Source organism: Delphinus delphis, chromosome 11 (genome assembly GCF_949987515.2).
Source record: "Delphinus delphis chromosome 11, mDelDel1.2, whole genome shotgun sequence".
Taxonomy (NCBI): Eukaryota; Metazoa; Chordata; class Mammalia; order Artiodactyla; family Delphinidae; genus Delphinus; species Delphinus delphis.
Window position 1 is genome coordinate 70,569,204 of NC_082693.1, and position 17,669 is coordinate 70,586,872.

Below are 17,669 nucleotides of genomic sequence, written 5' to 3' on the forward strand. Positions count from 1 at the left end.
AGGAGATCAAATTAAAATTTAAAAAAAGACTACAAATGCCATAAAGTCTAAATTCTAGCAAAGCAGTCTAATTTTAATGAAAGACACAAGATAATCTAATGATTAAATAGTACAACACGCCATGAGTCACTGATAAAATTCTCCTTGTTATCAGTTAATCCATATGGCTCACTAAGGATAAACATACAAAAGATCAGTGACACTCTTAATCACAATCCAATGACAGAAGGATCTAATTTTTCTTTGTTAAGAAAGCCAGAATTTTTTTTTAAGAATCATCATCCATATTCTAATTGTAGAGATGATCTCTATTAATCATATATTTCATTAGATAATTGTTTTCTTACTTTATGGAGATACTAAGTGTATTTATATAGGGAAAGTGAATGGAGCTTAAACTTTATATTATTGTGGAATTTTAAATAATTGGTACAATGTGCTATGTTACATGTATATGCTATATGCCCTTGGTCTACAATTGTGTCTATACATTTACACATTTACATCATTATATCCCAACAAAAGCAGGTATGGATTATTTTAAAGGGCTGTTGTTTTTTTATTTTATATCTTTTACACATAGATCCACAATTGGGAAAACTTCAGGTCATTGGCTTTTGGGGCAGAGGGTGGGTAACATAGAATAAAAATATCCTATTAAACTCATCCCTTTTTTAGACATGTGTTTCAGGGTTGTTCCTTATTTTTTTTCCCACCCTCTTACTCTCTGTCTTCAGTCTCTCTCCCTTTTAAGGTGGATCTGTAGGTCTCGTAGTCCAGGATAGTAGGCAGGAACCAGATAAACTGGTATTTGAACTCTATTTTGCCCATAATCACAAAGTCAATCTGTTACTCACCCTCTCTGTGCCTCAGTTTCCTCACCTGTAAAAAGGGAATAAAGTGCCCTCCTCACAGATTGTTGTAAAAATTATGGGAGATAAAGTATTGTGATTGCTATTATTATTTTTATTTTTTCATTTATTTATTGAGAACTTACTAAGTATTTGAGGATACAGCAGTGAAATAGACAAAACTCTCTGCCCACATGGAACATAAGTTCCATTATTTCTTATCATCCTAGGGTTTAATCTTAAAGTAACAGGTAAGAGAAGTAGATCTCGTTCTTACAGTCAAGTTGACTCCATTCAGTTGTCCTAGCAGAGATGAAATGCTTTAAACCAGACAACAGCATGTCTTTCACTGGGTTCATTCTGATATGAACATGAAGCTCCAAACTCTGAATTTCTACATTTTTTATTTGGTTTCATTGAGATCCATTAATCCTAATCACTTAGATTAAATATTTTTTCCCATTTTAACTTTATAAACTTCGATTCATGTTTGGCCAATTTGTTTGTATTACTTTCTTTTCCTTTTTCCATGATATTATTTGCTGTTACTTTGACAGCGGAAAATTCAGTAATTTCGTTAATAAATTTCAAAATAGGGGGTAAATTAGATTTATTTAACTGTTTGATAGTGACCTGAATTTAACTATTCGAATTTATATGACTGGAATCACATTAACCAAAACAGTACGATGTATCATATAATGTTTCAATATTAGGAATTTGATGTTTCAAGGAGCCATAATATAGGCAAAAGTGCCACACTGAGGACTAAAAAGCCAGGGGCATATAACTGGCATATAGAAGGGTAGTTTCAAACAATTTTAAGTTATCCCAGATTTTATCAGAGAAATTCAATATATCAAAAATACATGATAAGGGGCTTCTCTGGTGGCGCAGTGGTTGAGAGTCCGCCTGCCGATGCAGGGGACGCGGTTTCGTGCCCCGGTCCGGGAGGATCCCACATGCCACGGAGCGGCTGGGCCCGTGAGCCGTGGCCACTGAGCCTGCGCGTCCGGAGCCTGTGCTCCGCAGCGGGAGAGGCCACAACGGTGAGAGGCCCGCGTACCGCAAAAAAAAAAAAAAAAAAAAATACACGATAAGGATTTACTTCAGATTTTAAATACATAAAGTATTTTGTGGGAAAATAGTAAATTTTGATTCAGCAATGCAAATTATTGCCATATCTTCCTTCATTCTACTAAAAAGCTTAAGCATGTGAAGTACTGTAAATTGTACAATATTTACCTTTATGCATATGGAATTAAAAAAGAAATAGCAGTCATTCCCAACTTCTGCCATTTTCAACTCTCTTGCTACTAATCCTATTTTTTTTAATATAAAAATTGCAGGAATGCAAATATAAGAACTATGAGTGTGTACGGGGAAAAATAATTTCTCTTCCACACTCTTTCAGGCTATCAGTATTTTTAAAACTGATCTCCTGTTGACAGTATATTACACAATAGATAATTCTTAAATAAATTTAAATTAGAAGATACCTTCTCTAGCTTGGCAGAAATGTTGAAAGTGGTTGCTAGTAAGCACACAAACTCAAACTTCCAGAATTTTGCTCACTGTTACCTAATCCATTATTTGCTCATCATAAATGACCTCACATCTAACTGTAGGCTAGGTTACCTTAGTGAATACTGTACAGTAATTTCTCTTACTCAATTCTAGTATATTGACCAGAAAAAGCTAATAAAAATAAAATAGTATGTTTTATCCTTCAATGCTCTGATTGAAATTGGAACAAACTAGCTCATACTTTCATAATTAAGAAGTATTAAGTATTTCACAAGTAAATATTTTCTAAACTCTTATTTCTATACATGATTTGGAAACAAAACTAAAAATTTTAAATAGGTAAATATACTAATCTATATTTCAAGATAAAAGTAAAATTATTTAATTATGTACTCACCGCTATCCACTGATTTGAAAAAAATCATTCAGATTGTGATATTTAATAGATGCCTGAAAATAAATTGGACTACTTATTCATCTTGTAGCTATATTCCATTCACTCTTCATCCATCATTAAAAGGGGAATAGCTTCTTCCTATAGCAGAAAGATTCCAGAATGCTTGCAAATTTTGAGAATTTGTTGAAAGCAAAATGAAGTACTCTGATTCCCAGAATGAGACATTTCAATCAGTAGTTACTGAGGTCTTCATCTTAGTATCTTTACTAAAAGAACTAGAACCTAGCAGAAATTAATAAAAATATCCATAGAAGGTAACTTAGAAAATGCCATAGAGAAGACAAATTACAGTAGGTCAAAATATATTTTTAAATTGCAGTGTACTTTTAATTGTAAATTTAAAAGATCAAGACATATAGATTTTCATTTTGGTTAAGTAAAAAAGACTAAGTTGGTATGAACTTTTTGAATACACTGCTTTAGGATAAAAATCTAGGAAATAAGCTAAAATTTAGAAAAGAGTTATTCACCTATAACTGTAAATAAAAGAAAATAATAAAAAGAACTGTGCATTAGAAGTAAATCAAGTAGAGAATAAAGACTTGACTAAAATCTTGGAAATAATAGCAATGATATATAGAAAATCTAATATCTCAACTTTTGTTTTGCCCTACCTTCTAACTCTAGAATAACAATGTACCCATCTTAAGCACATAGGTTACTGGGAGAAACACCCCTAAGAAATAGCTTTAAGTGGTCTTTGCCTCCAGATAAACTTCCTCTCCACCTATGAACTTTTAGCTGCATTGGACTATTTTCAAATACTGTTACCAAACACCATTGTTGCATGATTACATTAACATCATGATTAAAGCCATTGTGAGAACCCATGTTTTACACAGGGGAAAGCCTGAAGAAATGCTTTTACCTCTTGAAGTTAGTTTTGAACAATTATGTTCCATTAGAAACAGCAAAAACACATCAAACCCAGAAGGGAATTTTTTTTTTTTTTTTTGCCATTGTAAATAGATCTGTGCATTTTGGTAGTGTCTAGAATGCCTGGGACCCTAATTTCTTCTTTTTTTCCAACTCTCTTTTCCTTTCCTTTCTTTCTACCCTTCCTCTCCCCCGCCACACACACCTTTTCCTTATTCTCTTCACTCCTTTCCTGTTGTGAAATTCATTCTAGTTTTTCAGGGAAAGCTATGACTATACCCAGGATGATTTTTTCTCCCTGTAATGAGTAAAGAAGAGTTATGAGAAATTTGCCTGGACAGTTCATGGTAGGCCTGAAAATTCTGTGTTTTTGTGTTGGCCAGAGTACACTCTGCACTGAATCTTTCATTTTGGGTTCATGTCAGAACACTAACACATGAGAGAAAAAAGGCTTTCTTCCAGTTTGTGTTAACACCACTTTAAGTACTGGGGCTGGTAGTCACTCCTTGCTGACTCTTCAGACTTACGAGAATTGGGCAAAGGGGTTGGCTGCTACCCATCAGAGAGAGTAGGGGTCCAGATTGTAACTGTAAATGGGTTCTGTGGCTGTCCCCTGTGTTGGACTCCCCTGTTTCTGCCAGAAGCTTTGCTCCAGGCACTGATGAAATCAAAGCACTAGAAATAGAGTGCTTCCTAAAAAATGGTTAGCTTTGCTGCTACTTTCAAACAGCAAGTGGAATGTTTTGCAAGATGATCTTTTCTCAGAAATGATAGAATGTTGGAACTAAAAGACTGTGGCAGTTTGGGAAATGACAGTTGAGAGTTGTGACGGTTATTTAATTGTTGTCTCCTTGAGACCAATGAAACAAGCTGCTTTTTAGGATTCTTCTGGAGGAACAAAGTCACTGGTTTTTGACTACAAAATGCTAAGACGTTTCTGGTCCCAGGATCTCACATCAGGTGTTTTCGCCCCCAACTCCCTTATTTATTTATTTAATTTATTTTTCCTATGAGAAAATCAAAGACAGCAGAAGAGAAAGTAAATACTTTTATACAGCAAATCTCTTCCATCCCTCCCCTCTGAATCCAGCAATCAAAAACCAGTGAATTTTTCGGAGGGTTATTTTATTCTTTGGGAATTTCCTTATACATGGAAAACTCCAAGTGAGATATAGTCGTTTAATTTCATGAGGGCTAAATCGGGAAACTGCTGGGCAGTCTGATACCTGCAGATAAGACAATTATAGGAATGAGACCTGGGCATTGTCCAGACACATAAAAGATGGCAGTAATCAAAACTCTCCTACTAGGGACTACTAGCTTCAATGAGATAGAAAGGCTACTATTACTAAATATTGAATATTTATTAATTTTTATTCAGTCATTGACTGTCATTACTTACCCTCCAAAGTTCTTTTGAGCAATAAGTCAAAGCTGTTTTTACCTCTGCAGGTGATTGACGACAAGTACTCAAGCCATTCGGACTCTGTTGGAGCTCATACTTAACTAAGGTAAATGAGGTTCCTATGAAAGATGGAGATTGAAAGCTGAATGTTGGTATTCGTGTGGTTTTGGATTGGTCTAAGGCTACACTTTGCATTCACTCTGGAAAAGACACCAGAACCAATTATGACCAAATTATGCCGCACAATGAGGCGTAATACAAACGGTAATTTTTCTTTTTTGGGAGTGTCCTAGATGTTTTAATTGTAGCGTTTTCTAACATTTTTCCAGGGGAATTACTTTTCATTTCGCCTTGAGATGTCTCCGGATATTTCTAAGCTTCTACAGTGCTTCTCCCAGGAACATATTAAAGGGAACAGGCAAATCGGTTTCATCAAAATGGTGTTAAATCGCCACCTAAAATCACTCATTACTTATCACTTCATACATTTAATTTTCATAAATATCATCGGCTACTAATACACACACACCAGAAACGGATCTTTGTGTTTTCAATGTCATCACAACCCTGAGGGACGCTCGCGAGAGCACACACGGAGGTACCTTTTGTTTCCGCACTACAACTTCCAGAAGGCTCCGCGGCCAGGAGGCCGCTTCCGGGCGTGCGTCCCGGCCCACCTCGGTGCCGGGGGACGCGGGAGCGCGGCCGTTGGGCCAGCGCGCGGAACGTGCGTGGCTTGAGCAACTCGGCTGACTGCTGTGGATGTTGTCCTGGTACGGACCCGGCGCTGTTCGTAAGCGCACTTTCCACTCGCACTGCCTGTGGACCCACCATGAGGCGCCTGGGCTCGGTGCAGCGGAAAATGCCGTGTGTGTTTGTGACGGAGGTGAAAGAGGAGCCTTCCACCAAAAGGGAGCATCAGGTACCGAGGAGCGCGGGGCCCGCGGGGCGGCCACGGGTGGGCTGCTCCCCGCGGCGCGGGCTGCGTTTGAATTCGGAGAGGGCTCCCAGGCGCGGTGGAGCCGCCCTGTAGACTGGGGGCGGGGGCGGTTTGCAGGTTTCGCTGGGGCGGTCTAGGGTACGGGTCTTCTACGCCCCGAGCTCCAGGTTCTTGTACCTTCTTAGTTGCAAGGGAGGGAATCTGCGGGAGAATTTTTCTGATCCGGCGATTCAAACTTGCCATCGCATGGAAATTGAAAACCCGCATCTTAAATAACGTTCCTTTCTTCTTGGGTTACCACCTTTTGAGGAAAGTCCCTTAAGTAGTCGTATAGTCACCGCAAAACAAGCTTTCCTACTTTTCACGAGTGTGGTGTCAAAGTGGAGATTTTAGAAGACTTGCTTCACCTGTTCAAACCTGGGAACCGATGACAGTGTTGACAACTAACCTAAATAGGTCACTAAAGATCAGACCTCGTGTATTGTTACCAGTAATTAACTACTTGATTCTAATTTTGGTGTTTCTATCTCAAGGTTTTCTATTCTCGCAGCAACGTGTTTTACACATGGAGAGGGCCCTTAATAAATACTGGTGAATGGTCCTGTATCAGGATAACTCTTTAATACATAGTAAAGTCCTTGATAGCAAAATCACCACTTATCGGTTGGGTGCATTTGACTCCACCTCCACGTCCCGTTAACATCGTTCACACTGGCCTTCTTGTCTCCCAGGCTAAAAGACTTTTAAGGCCAAGACTGCTGTGTTATTTCTAGTCCCAGTTTTTAGGACCTGACACATGGTAGGCACTGGATAAACCCTGGTGTCATTTCATGCCAGCTTTCCATTTACCTTGATGCTTTTTACCTTATAACATCTCACTGCCACCGCTATTATAGTTCTTAATATTTTACGCCCTTCTTGCACTAAATTGTTCTTTCTTGCCACTGAGAATGATCATCATTATTCTTTCCTAGTCAAAACCCTGCAGTTACTACTAAATGTCTGTAGCAGTAGTTGTCAAGATTTTATTTTTTAAGCCCTAACAAACTTAATTCATACGAAACAATGGCATCCTGAATAGTGGTTCGCTCTAGCTGTGATCCTCAACTTTGTATGTTGTGGGTGGGAGGCGAGTAGTTTGTAAAAGCACTCTCCACCAGGAAAATAAGCCCCTTCTCTTGTCCCTCTGCAGTCAAGTATAGCTTATAGTGTTGTTTATAGCATAGCATTCAAATTCTTAACTGCAATTCAAGGATTCTCATTAATCAGGCCCAGTTGTAAAGTTCCTGTTAGGCCCACAGTGAGGTGCCTGAGCTCAGTGTAGTGAAAAATGCCATGTGTGTTTGTGACAGAGGTGCCTACTTAAAGTGACATATCTGTTCTAGCAAAGTCTGTTTCATCCTGTGAACATAGCAAGCAGAATCCTGTCTCTATGCTCAGGCTACGCACCCTGCCTGGATCACTTCCAGGATTTTAAAAATTTAGAATCAGAAGTTCTCTATGAAATCTTTCATCAGCTTACTTATTCTAGTGATTTCCCCTACCAAGAAATTGTAGAGGATCACTCAGTTGATACTAGCTATTACTTTTTATACACACATGCCTTCTGTTTCCAGTCAGAGTTTAAAGATTTAAGTGACAGAGAAGGAGAACTTTGCGTACCCCTTGGTATCTTATGCTGTCCTTTGGACATGTCAGTAGCATGGAGTGGTAGGTAATTCATTCTTATGGAAGGGATATTTGTCCTTATCAAGAACTCCATAAAGTCATCTCCCTAGAATCTTTGATAAATTTAAACACACACACACACGCGGAGAGCTATTGGGCCAAACCTTGGTCCTACTGCCACAGGTTAAATTGATATCCTCTGAACCAGTGTTATAAGTTACTGATAAATCCCTAACCATTCAGCTTTATCTTAAAAATACTGAATCAGTACCAGAGTGGGGCTAATTTCCTAAGTTTGCCAGACTCTGAAACAGTACTTCATTTTTTAGTCTTAAGCCTATCACACCAGTATGTTTATATTGTACAATGTTTTTTCACATTATGTAAGGTGAGTATTACTTTAGATAATTTAGACTGTAAAACAGTGGCATAGTCTTTTCTCATAAATGAAAATAAATTACAGATAAAAAGTTGGTAGGAATCCTAGAAAATGTCTTTTCCTCCATTCTTGATACTCTTGGCTTGTCTTCCTGACAGTAGAAAAACTGTAAGTTAAATATGCAAACAGTTCACTACTGATAAAGCTGAAAGGGTCCCCATTTGTTTTTCTCCTCAGCACTTATCATAGCTAACATTGTACTATATACATTTTGTTGCTGTTATCATCTCCCTCCTTAAAATGAACCTTCCACCAAAGGCAGGTCCTTTTTTGTTCACCTCTATCCCAGTGCTGAGGACAATACTTAACCCATAAGGAGGCATTTAGCAAATAATTGTCAAGTAAATGACTGAACACACTTAACACCTGTGCTAGGGATGCAGCTCTGCATAGGACATGGTTCCTGTTGTCAAGCTTATTATGGTGGATAAAGAAACATGTGAATACAGTTGACCCATGAGCAATGCCAGGGTTAGGGGCTTGGATCATACAGCAGTGGAAAATCCGAGTATAACTTGTGGTTGGCCCTCATATTCGAGTTTCCTCCATAACCAGGGCTCTGCATCCAGGATTCAACCAACCTTGAATGTGTAGTACTGCAGTATTTACTATTGAAAAAAAAATCTGCATATAAGTGGTCTCATGCAGTTCAAACCTGTGTTGTTCAAGTCGACTCTGATTACAAATCTGTGTGGAAAAACATGTATTGCTATGATAGCACAGAAGGGGAGTGGGTGATTTGTAGCAACTTCACAGGAGAAATATTTTGAAGGATAAACTGGTGATCATCCCTTAGAGCTAGTGAAATTAAGAACTTCCAGGTAAGAGTGTGTGTGAAGGTATAGAGGCTATTTATCTTAAACCAGTTTTCTCTTTCTCTTTTTTAAGCCATTTAAAGTTTTGGCAACTGAAACTATAAGTCACAAGGCATTAGATGCAGATATACACAGTGCAATTCCAACAGAAAAAGTGGACGGAACATGTTGTTATGTTACTACTTACAAAGGTAATATAAAACTGTACTACAAATATTACTTACTTTTCTTAGTCACTTAAACTATATATATCTGAAATGGGGCATTGCTCTTCATAAACCCTTGGAAACCTAAGTATAATAGGAAAATAATAAAATCACGATTGGTACATTATACTTATTTATTATATCATTGTATCTTTCTCTTGGGGGAAGAAGGAACGATAACTAATATTTACTTAATACCCATTAAGGGCCAGACAGTATGATAAATGCTTTATATGTGTTATCTCTAATTTGCACAATAAGCCTCTCCATTTCACAGAAACGGAAACTGAAGCTCAGAGAATGTAAATAATTTGTTCGAGACCATATGATTAATGAAGGCTCAACTGGTAATAGGGTTTATCTGACCCTAAAGCTTGTTCTTATTCCACTGGTCCCAGTGCTGATTCCATTGTTTTTATTACTATTGGCAATGTCTCTAATTTATTTCATTTTAATATACTTTAAACTCAAATAGAAATTGTCAACTATGTTAAGGAAAAAAATGCATTGAAAAGAGAGAAATAATCTTTGTGATTTTTTTTCTGGATAGTGAAATTACCTCTCAATTCCAGCAAGAGAAATAGAACAGTTAAATGCATATTGAACACATTCTTTATATCAGGAAATCTCTTCTGAAGTGCATCTTTTTTCATGTTTAATTGTGATAAAATACATATGACATAAAATTTACCATGTTAACCATTTTTAAGTGTACAGTTCAGTGGTGTGTACCGTTCTCATCGTTGTGCTGCTATCGACACATTCATCTCCAGAACTCTTTTCATCTTGCAAGACTGAAACTTCCTACCCATTAAACAACTCAGCATCCCCACCTTCTTCCAGACACCATTCTACTTTGTCTGTAGGGTTTTGACTACTCTAGGTAACTCATATAAGTGGAGTCTTAACAGTAGTTGTCTTTTTGTGGCTGGCTTATTTCACTTAGCATATTGTCCTCAAGAGTCATCCATGTTGTAGTACATGTCAGAATTTCCGTCCTTTATAAAAGGATGAATAATATTTCATTGTATGTATATACCACAAGTTTGTATATACTACATAATTGTGTGTATATACCATTCATCCATCAGTGTGTACTTGGGATGCTTCCATCTGTTGGCTGTTGGGAACAGTGGTGCTATGAACATGGTGTACAAATATCTGAGTCCCTGCTTTCAATTCTTTGGGGTATGTATCAAAAAATGGAACTCCTGGATCATATACTAATTCTTTTTAAAATTTTTTGAGGAACTGTCATACTGTTTTCTGTAGCAGCTGCAGTATTTACATTCCTAGCAGGACTTCAGAAGGGTTCCAGCTTCTCCATATCCTCACCAACACTTGTTTCTTTCTATTTTTTTGATAGTAGCCATCTTAATGGGTGTGAGTGCAGTGCGTTCTTTTATGTTTATTGTGAAAAGAACAAAAGGTCCATTCAACAGAAATGACAATGTAGTTTTAATCTGGTTCTTCATATTATTTATTGGTATAGCTAATGAGTAATATATAGTGCCTAAACCAAACTTTAATCAGTAATTTTTAAGATAAGTCTCTGATTTATATGTTTGAAGAAACTAAAAGATTTTTTTAGACTTATATTAAGAAACTTCAGTGTGCATCATATGTGTAATCATATATAATGGTAGCAGTTAAACAAGATTGGATTGCTAAAGAGAACTTACAGAACCCAGAGTGACAGTGCTTGCAGATTCAGTTTATTACAGGTAAAGGATAGGCAGTGCAGCAAAGGCATTAAAAGGATGCGCGTCACAACTAAAGACTCTCTGACAGCAAAGCATCTGGTGAGACCAGGTGAAAGCTTCTATGGTCCCCCGCCCCGACTCCTCCCCCACCTTCCTGACAAATCCAGGCAGGACACACTTTCTTAAAGCAGGGACCACCACTGATATAGACAGGGAACACCTCAGAAACCAGGAATCTGAAATGGAGTCTCAGCTGGGGATTTTTATATTTTGCTGGCCCTGAAGGTATCTTCCTGCTAAGTAACCAGCCTCAACATCAGCCCTCCAGGAGTCTCACTGAGACCAGGTGCAACTCATTAGCCTCACTGTTGTCAATAAAGAGTGCTGGCACCCTCCCTGAAACTTCTCAGATCCCTGACTGTAAAGCATTGCTATTAATCAATGTTTCTTGCCTTGACCCCAGGGGTCAGAGCCATGCAAAACAGTTTAGCCTCACTCCACATTTTTGGGAATTAACCCTCATAGCACATAGTTCGGTTTCAGGGGAAGTGTGAATACAATTTTCTGGTTATGTTTCCATTTAGTATAGAGGTAGCTTCGGTTTCTCACAGTTGCTAGTTTCTAATAAAATATGGCTGTGGAATGTCCTTATGAAAGAGTCACATTTGCTTTTCATCTCATCCCCATCACTCTCTAACCAAAGACTTAAGTCTTATACATCAGGTACTGTTAGGTAGGATGTCTGTTATACTGCTTATCTCCCTGTGTCTTCTGGGTTGCTTCTCTTAGAGGAGATGACTCCTACCGTTTATTGAAAAATTTTATACGGAAATGTCTTTCAAGATAAATTTTATTGTTTGCCTCTTAAACTTTTTTTTTTCCTTTCATTATTTTTTAGGTCAGCCATACCTTTGGGCTCGGCTAGATAGAAAACCTAACAAACTAGCTGAGAAAAGGTTTAAAAATTTTCTACATTCAAAACAAAACTCTAAAGGTTAGTGGGTCCTTTTTTTTCTTTTTTTTTAAAGCTTTTCATGATTTAAGTTGAAATTTTTGGCTTATTTCTTGCTATGGTGTTCTTTATATTATATGCTTCTTTACAATTTAAGCACTTTGGGAAAAGAAAAAATTACAATTGAATATCTTTATATGTAAAAGCATATTCTTGAAAAATATTTCAAAATATTTTCCTAACACTTCTGTGACTCTTCATTGTAGCATGTCCATTTTATTAAAACATACAAATTATTGTGTGTGTGTATACATACATATACACACACACATATATATATATATAATGAGTGACACATTTTGGTTTTGTCTACCTAAGAGACAAATGGGTAATTTTATAAATCAGGCACAAATCTCAAAGGATTATTAATATTTTTAATTATTACAGTAGATACTTCTAAATATTATATAAGTAGATACATACATTTATTGTTATATATCCACTCATTCATACATATAATCTTTATATATTTATATTCATAGTGCATTAAAAATTTACCATAAATCACACATGCTGGAACATTGGTTGCTTTAGTTAGACTGTTACTACTGTTACAGATAGTGGTGGGTTCAAAATTGAAAATTTAAAGTGTTAGTACCTTAACCCTGAGAAGTAGTCACATTGTGGTGGTAGTGAATGGAGACTAATTATATGATACCTGGCATTATGGGGTTCATTAGCTGTTCCCACTTTGAATTTGTTCAGTGTTATATGTATTTTTTTAAAGTATCGCCACACATAAGATTATTTAACTCTTTTAGAATTTTTTTGGAATGTTGAGGAGGACTTCAAACCTGTTCCAGAGTGCTGGATACCAGCGAAGGAAATAGAACAATTAAATGGGAATCCAATGCCTGATGAAAATGGACACATTCCTGGTATTATTATACATTCAATTGGAAATTACAGAACTTAATTTTAATATGGTTCTTCATGGTATTTATCTGTATAGCACAAATTTTCTAAGTCTAATTTAAGTTTAACGATACCAAAGATGTTTCATATCAAGAACTTCCTCTCAAGTTTAGAATCTTTTCTCAGGTGGACAGTTTACTACCTGTAGTCTGTGAAGATTAATAAAGCATTGAGTGTGGGAATAGCCTTGAAGTGTTGTCACGATGACGGTATGTTCTAATCTGAAATGGGATATTAAGCTTTTTACTTTTTAGACTGGGGATAACAATATGTATATATTTTTTGCAAAGATCCTAGAAGACTGTCTCGAAGGGAAGTGAAAATAGGTGTCTCACAGTAGTTTTTCTGGAGATGAGAAAATTTTGCAGAAGTGTGCTGAGTAGAAGGATGACTCCAGATTAAAAGAACCTATAATGTGCAAAGTACTCTTTGATTCTGGTAATGCAAAAGTGAGGAGGATCAGAACCTTTATCCTTGATGATCTTTGATGATCTTTTAGACAATAGGAAAAATCTACCAATAATAGTATGATTTAAGAACTAAAAGGAAATAATACACAGGGTACAATTGGAGAAAAGAGGAAGAACTCCTAGTTCAACCTGTGGTGGTTAGAGGAGGCTTCTAAGGAGAGTGGACATTGAAACTGAAGCTTAAGAACCAGGAAGTTAGTTGGCGAAGGAAGGGAGAAGGTCAGCTTAGGCAAACTCCCACGAAGGGGAGAGATCATGGAGTCTTTGAGAAATTTTAAATAACACCTTATTGTGGCTGGAATGTTTAGAGTGTATGACACTTGAAGCTATAAAAGTAGAGGCTGGAGATGTGGAATGGGCTCAGATCTTAAAGGGGTTTATATTCCATCTGAAGAAGTTTGAAATTTATCCTGAAGATGATTATTAAGTAGAGCTACAGCATAACTAAATTTAAATTCTTGAAATAGAATTACAAGGGAGATAGTAGATCAGCAAAGAGGTTATTATAGTAATCTGGGTGAATAATGAATGCCAAAGATGTGACGGTCATAGTAGTGTTTATGCCCTAGTTTGTCTGTTTTTTTTTTTTTTTTTCGGTAAGGAATTCTCCACAACAAAGAAGCCTAATCTGCCATCAGTAGTTAGGAAGGGAATAGCAGTAACATTCAATAAATGTAGAATCAATAAATTGTTCAATAAATACTGGAACAATACAGTAAATTGCAGAACACTTGCATCTGTCTATCGTCCCTGAAACTGGAGAGAAGGTAGAGAGAAAACTTAATTTAAAAAAAGGTTTTGGTGCTGTGTCTTAGAATGGTGCTCAATTCTTATTGAAAATGTGAATTTTCTATTAAAATAATGCTGAGTGCTCCGAAGTGACTAATCAAACAGGTTAATTCCTCAGCAGAATCAAGAATGAGACCTTACGATTAAAGAAAAAGATTATGATTTACAAAGTAGTAAAACTGCTAACATTTCCACTGATGTTAAAAGTGATACCTATGTGTGATAGAACATCCAGAAAATACAGAGAATTTGCAACAAAAATTAAAATTACCTTAGGTCTTAATCCAAAGAAAAACAGTGCAATAAAAAACACTTCTTTCTTTAAATGATAGGTTGGGTACCAGTGGAGAAAAACAACAAACAGTATTGCTGGCATTCCTCTGTAGTAAATTATGAATTTGAAATCGCCCTGGTACTGAGGCATCATTCTGATGATCCTGGTCTTTTGGAAATTAGTGCAGTGCCACTCTCAGATCTGTTAGAACAAACACTGGAGCTTATAGGAACCAATATTAATGGAAACCCATATGGTGAGTAAAGCCTTTTTCTTGTTTAGTTACAGTAGTCATTTTTAAAGAAAACTTCCTAGGTTCAACTGAAAAAAAATACACACTAAAGAAATGACTAATAAACTTGAGTTATTTGTTTTGGTTTTTAGATTCCATATATAAGTGAAATCATACAGTATTTGTCTTTTCTTCTTTCATTTAGCATAATATCCTTTAGGTCTATCCATGTTGTTGCAATTGGCAGGATTTCATTCTTTTTTTATGGCTGAGTTTTATTCCATTGTGTGTGTGTGTGTGTGTGTGTGTGTGTGTGTGTGTGTGTGTGTGTGTGTGTGTGTGTGTGTGTGTGTACACACACCCCATATCTTTATCCATTCATCTATTGATGGGCACTTAGGTTCCTTTTCATGGCTAGGTAATTAGTTAGCATTAATTAACAGCTAGGAGTAAAGTAAATAAAAGAATTAGCAATGAATAGCATATCAAGCATTAGAATATACACCATGATGATTTGAGTACAAGTCCTGAGAGCACTATGGAGTATTGTTAACCCAGGGATGAAGACAGACCCAAGGTCATTAAAGCTGGAATAGCAAAATCCTATATAGAGATCAGAAGCAGACTGATTGGCAGGTGAAAAGAATCTAAGACAGTAATTATACAAGTTATCAGATACAGCGTGGCTGTTTGGTAAATACTGAATGATAGTTGAATTGTGGCTAATGGTGTAGAGCAGCAGTTGGTGGACTTTTCTATAAAAGGCTAGACAGTAAATATTTAGGATTTTGGGGCCATATCTCTGAAACAGGCCATAGAGAGTACTTAAATGAATGGGTTGGCTGTGTTCCATTGAAACAATTTACAAAAACAGGCACCTGGCTGGGTTTAGTCGAAGGTCATAGTTTGCCAATTCCTGGTATAGAGCACACAAAGGTGGAATTTAGATTTAATGGGATAAGGTGCCGACTTTTGAGTGAGGGCACTTGTCTCTGTTCAAGGAATTAAACTTTTTGGTAAATTTATTCCTCAATGTTTTAGAGGCTTTTTTTAATTTGGAGGGAGAAATTTCCTCATTCTTTTTGAAACTTCTGTATGGCTAATGGCAAAGTTTTACAATTTTAGGGTTAGGAAGCAAGAAGCATCCGTTACATCTTCTTATACCGCATGGAGCATTTCAAATAAGAAATCTACCTACTTTGAAGCACAATGATCTGTTGTCCTGGTTTGAAGGTTGCAGAGAGGGTAAAATTGAAGGAATAGTGTGGCACTGCAGTGATGGCTGTTTAATCAAGGTAATGGCAGAAAATAATTAGTGGGATTATGTCATTTTATGTTCTTAAAGTAGAAGTAGCACTAAAATGCTCTACAAATTGCAGTAATTCTGATATGCAGTAATTTAATTTCTTCATCTCACATGCCACCATCTTTATATGATAAAGTTGTGTTTCCCAATATGTATTTATTCTGTGGGGCGTTGGTTCTTCTAGATGTGCTTCAGAATTAAAGTGATGAAAATGTCCGGAAAACCCTGCATACTATGTATTGCCTTCTTGGAAATTCATGTTGAACATTAGTGTTCTCTAAGACATCTGTACTAATAACTTAGTTTAACGCAGCATTTCTCAAAGGTACCTGATTATAGAATTCGTTGAGTTAAAAGAGTGCCAAGGTGACAGTTAATATATACAGAATGAATTCTTTTACCCTTTGCACCCTTTCTGTCTCCTGGACTTGTCTGTTTGATTTCACATAGGTTCTAGTTTGTAATGTTCAAAACTGGACCCTAGTCCAGTTTGGACCAACCCCAACTCCAAACAATTCACTGAAGCCAAAAACTTAGATATCATTTTTAACCCCTCTCTCCATCACTTCCTACATCCAATTATCAGTTCTAAAAGAGTCTCATCTCTTGCATCTGTGTACTTCTTACCAACCAGTTGGCTGTTGATTTTAATTTAAAACAAGATTCATGCCTGAATTATTTTGTCACCCTCCTCAGCGTTATCTTTCAGTCTTATCCCTGTCCTGTCCATGCTTCACAAATGAATGAGAATACTACTTCCCTGAGTAAAAGTGTTCAGTGACATTAAGATTTTTCATGATCTGGCCCCAGCTCAGACTTCCAGAACTCTTTACCCCCATCTCCCAAACACACCCACGCTGTGTATGTTCTTAACTAAATGCAACCAGAGCAAAAACACGATTCTATCACATGGTATTTCTTTTGGTTAGAATGCCTTCCGCCCACATTTTTCAATTGGCTAACTTCTGCACTCAGCAATAGACTCTATTATTCATTACATTTTTATGGAGCCCCTGATTATGTTCCTGGCATGTTTCCAGGTACTGGAAATAGAGTCAACAAAACAATGTCTCTGCCTTCATGAAGCTTACATTCTAATGGGGAAGATAGACAATAAGCAAGTAAATATGTAATATGTCAGGAGAACAGCTATGAAAAAAAAAAAGGGTAAGATGACATGGAGCCTTAAATAGTGCCTGGGAGATAGTAGGCACTCAAAAGATTTGTAAGTGAATGAAGATAATACAGGCTAAAAGCTAATGCCCTTTTTTGTTTTTCTTTTCAGGTCCATCGCCATCATCTTGGTTTATGCTGGCCAATCCCAGATACCTATATGAATTCAAAACCAGTTATTATCAACATGAATCTGAACAATTATGTGTATGCCTTTGATGCTAAGTGTTTATTTAATCACTTTTCAAAAATAGATAATCAGAAATTTGGTAGGCTCAAAGATATAATACTCAATGTATAAACTGGAAATGCAATTAAAAACCAGCTTCTTTGTTATTATATTTCAATATTGAATACTCTGCCATGTTTAGAAGGTAAAAATATCTGAGTTTCTATTTATTGTTCACTGTCTAATATAGCATCATGTCTTCTAGCATTTGAAGAAATGAATTTCCCACCTGCAAATATCTATTCAAAATTTTATTGAGAAACAGCAAGTGAGTTTTTAACCTCTGGAATTTAAAATATAATAGTAAGCTGCCCAGCTTGTACAAAGGTTAGATTCAGTCCATTATACATGGGTAGTAGCATAAAAGACAAACCAACAGTTC

The 17,669-nt window shown here is 36.6% G+C and overlaps 1 protein-coding gene across 3 annotated transcripts; it reads left to right on the top strand.

Moving 5' to 3' along the window:
- The first annotated feature begins 5,771 nt into the window (after positions 1–5,771).
- RLIG1 (RNA 5'-phosphate and 3'-OH ligase 1) lies at positions 5,772–17,362 on the top strand. 3 transcript variants are annotated; one of them, XM_060025331.2, is made up of 7 exons: positions 5,811–6,038; positions 9,052–9,169; positions 11,786–11,881; positions 12,661–12,777; positions 14,406–14,603; positions 15,705–15,874; positions 17,171–17,362. In XM_060025331.2, the coding sequence occupies exons 1-7, from the start codon at positions 5,949–5,951 to the stop codon at positions 17,357–17,359; spliced, it is 978 nt and encodes a 325-aa protein (XP_059881314.1). In that variant the 5' UTR covers positions 5,811–5,948; the 3' UTR covers positions 17,360–17,362. The 3 variants fall into 3 exon arrangements, with proteins under 3 accessions (XP_059881315.1, XP_059881314.1, XP_069397307.1); XM_060025332.2 differs by lacking the exon at positions 9,052–9,169 and having other exon boundaries at positions 5,772–6,038; XM_069541206.1 differs by lacking the exons at positions 5,811–6,038; positions 9,052–9,169 and adding an exon at positions 10,273–10,372.
- The last annotated feature ends 307 nt before the right edge of the window (positions 17,363–17,669 follow it).